The sequence below is a fragment of the Hipposideros armiger genome, unplaced genomic scaffold, assembly GCF_001890085.2.
Source record: "Hipposideros armiger isolate ML-2016 unplaced genomic scaffold, ASM189008v1 scaffold_134, whole genome shotgun sequence".
NCBI classification, from domain to species: domain Eukaryota; kingdom Metazoa; phylum Chordata; class Mammalia; order Chiroptera; family Hipposideridae; genus Hipposideros; species Hipposideros armiger.
The window spans coordinates 2,706,104-2,708,237 of NW_017731484.1; the positions used below are offsets into that span (position 1 = coordinate 2,706,104).

General features: G+C 53.9%; 1 protein-coding gene across 2 annotated transcripts in view; it reads right to left on the minus strand.

Moving 5' to 3' along the window:
* The window catches only part of KLHDC8A (kelch domain containing 8A), an 8,003-nt gene continuing 5,869 nt past the window's right edge, over positions 1–2,134 (minus strand). For both annotated transcript variants that reach the window (XM_019649792.1, XM_019649793.1), the window contains exons 6-7: positions 1,967–2,068; positions 1–1,067 (exon numbers count right to left, since the gene is read on the minus strand). In XM_019649792.1, the coding sequence (XP_019505337.1) occupies positions 874–1,067; positions 1,967–2,068 (296 nt within the window). In that variant the 3' untranslated portion in view covers positions 1–873. The remainder of the gene's footprint in view (positions 1,068–1,966; positions 2,069–2,134) is intronic.

Sequence of the window (2,134 nt, forward strand, 5' to 3'; positions counted from 1 at the left end):
GAAGATAGGAATATAGATTTTAATCATTGTGCTGCTGCTGTTAACCAGAGTGCAATTAACCCATCCTTTGTGGATTTTGGTGCCACAGTGTAAATGAGAAGGTTTCACACAGAAACACTCTGGGGCTACTGGTGACAAAGGGGCCAAGGTCTCTGGTGGGGAGGGGTGGTAGAAGAAGACGCAGACTGAGGAAAGGAATGGGAGCAGAGCCTGGGCTGGGAGTCTGCTCCTCCCCCAGCATCACCTTCCCATCAAGGCTCCTTCCTGGCCAAGGCTGCTGACCTGGAGCAGTCCATGGCTTCTCTTACAGCTCAGCGGCCTCTAACTCTAAGGCCAATTCTTGTGGAGTAGATGAGGTCCACACTTGACCACCAAATGGGGAAAGGATGCAGACCAAGGGAGAGAAGAGGCGCTTGGGATCCCCTTCCCCCCAATCCTTCTCCATTTTTCATCCCAAGAGACCTTCAAACGAGTTGAGAGCTGGGGAAAGGACAGTGGTAGCAGCTCATCCTCTGGGTCAGAACTGCCCTACTTAACTCCTACTCTGAAGATGGGGAGAGGTGGGACTCACAAAGGTGGGGGTAGCAGATACTCCTGTGCTTTTCTGCCTGAGCAATAAGTGAGAACTCCCCCTAGAGGTCAGTTGAGCTCTGACCAGGGGCTGATGGAGTCATCCGGACTTCTTACAGTTTCCTAGGATTGGGAGGGTTAGGATGTGGAGGGGGGGTCACTTACAGCCCCAGGGCCCGGACCCGCTGGCTGCTGACAGGAGCTGGCATCTGAGAAGTAGCCCGAACTGCTTTGACAAGACCATTCCTCTTATCAAGAGTTGAGTGATTCGGTCCAGGGCAAAGGCGCTGGGCCAGGGGACAGCTAGGAGTCAGAGACACACAGGGCTTCCACTGCATCGCTCAGACCCTGGTTGACACCCCCCACCGCCAGGAGACAGTTCTTGATGACAATGCTGGAGCAGGCACAGCGGGGCGTGGGCATGGCTGGGAGGACCTCCCACTTGTTCTTCCCTGGGTGGAACGCCTCTGCCGTCTCCAGGACAGTTGGTTGGTTCCCTGAAAGCACCAAAGGAACGGAACCTTACGAAGGAGTCCAGTCACCAAGCAATGTCCTGTAGTCACTCCACTTCCCTCCCTCCCACAAGCAGAGGCTTAGACCTCAACTTCCTCAGCTGCAGAACTGCGCCTTCCCTGCCCTGGGCCAGCAGCTTTGGTCAAACAGCCACTTCGCCCCTCTGACCTTTTGTCTTTTCATCTCTGCACCGAGTAAGCTTTCTTTCCCCACCCCTTGCTTTTACCAGAAGTTTCTAGATACCACTACTGCCTCCCTCCTGCTTTTTACTAAAAAGCAGCCCACGTGGTCTAGTTTACATTGTGTTCCTTTCATGTGTGGATGGAGTCTGTCCACAATGAGCAAACTCTGGGTACCTGGAAGCCTGCTGCCCGTATATCTCTCTCCCCTGTTGATGTGGGGGTCCCGCCTTCAAAATACCACTAATCTCTGGGAGGAGTAATTCAGCAAATCCCGAATTCAGTAGACTAACGTATTTGATTAGATTGCTTTCCTATCCATGATGGAGCTGGTTATCCAGAGAGAAACGATGGTCAGAGAGAGGACCCAGGCCAATCCCTGCCACGCTTTTGACTCCATCATTCTTGGCGAGGGCCCCCAGGGATCTGTGCTCACCACCCCTGTGCTACATGGTTATTACTATGTCCCTTATGTTCTCTGGGCCTCAGTGTCCCCTGTGTAAGAGGACCGAAAGACCACACCCGGGGCCCATGCGTGGATATGTGAAGTCCAGGCTGGGAGGAAGGGGATGTTTTGAATTCTCTGGAATAAAGCAGTAAGCAGGCAGCGTGCAAGGAGCCAGCACCTTCTCCTGCTTGTGCAGAGTGCCAAGGATCCACCAAGCACCAGAACCACAGTACCAGCCTGGAAGCTGCCTCCTTACCAAGTCCTCCGGCCACTACGACCCGTCCACTCAGAGAACCAGCCACAAAATCTGCCCGCCGCTTCTTGAGGAAGAAGGAACGGTCCATCTTCAGCCATCCCCCTACAGGCCATAGGTGACAGCAGGATATACGGAGAGAATTAGATGCTAACCAATGCCCCCCCCCCG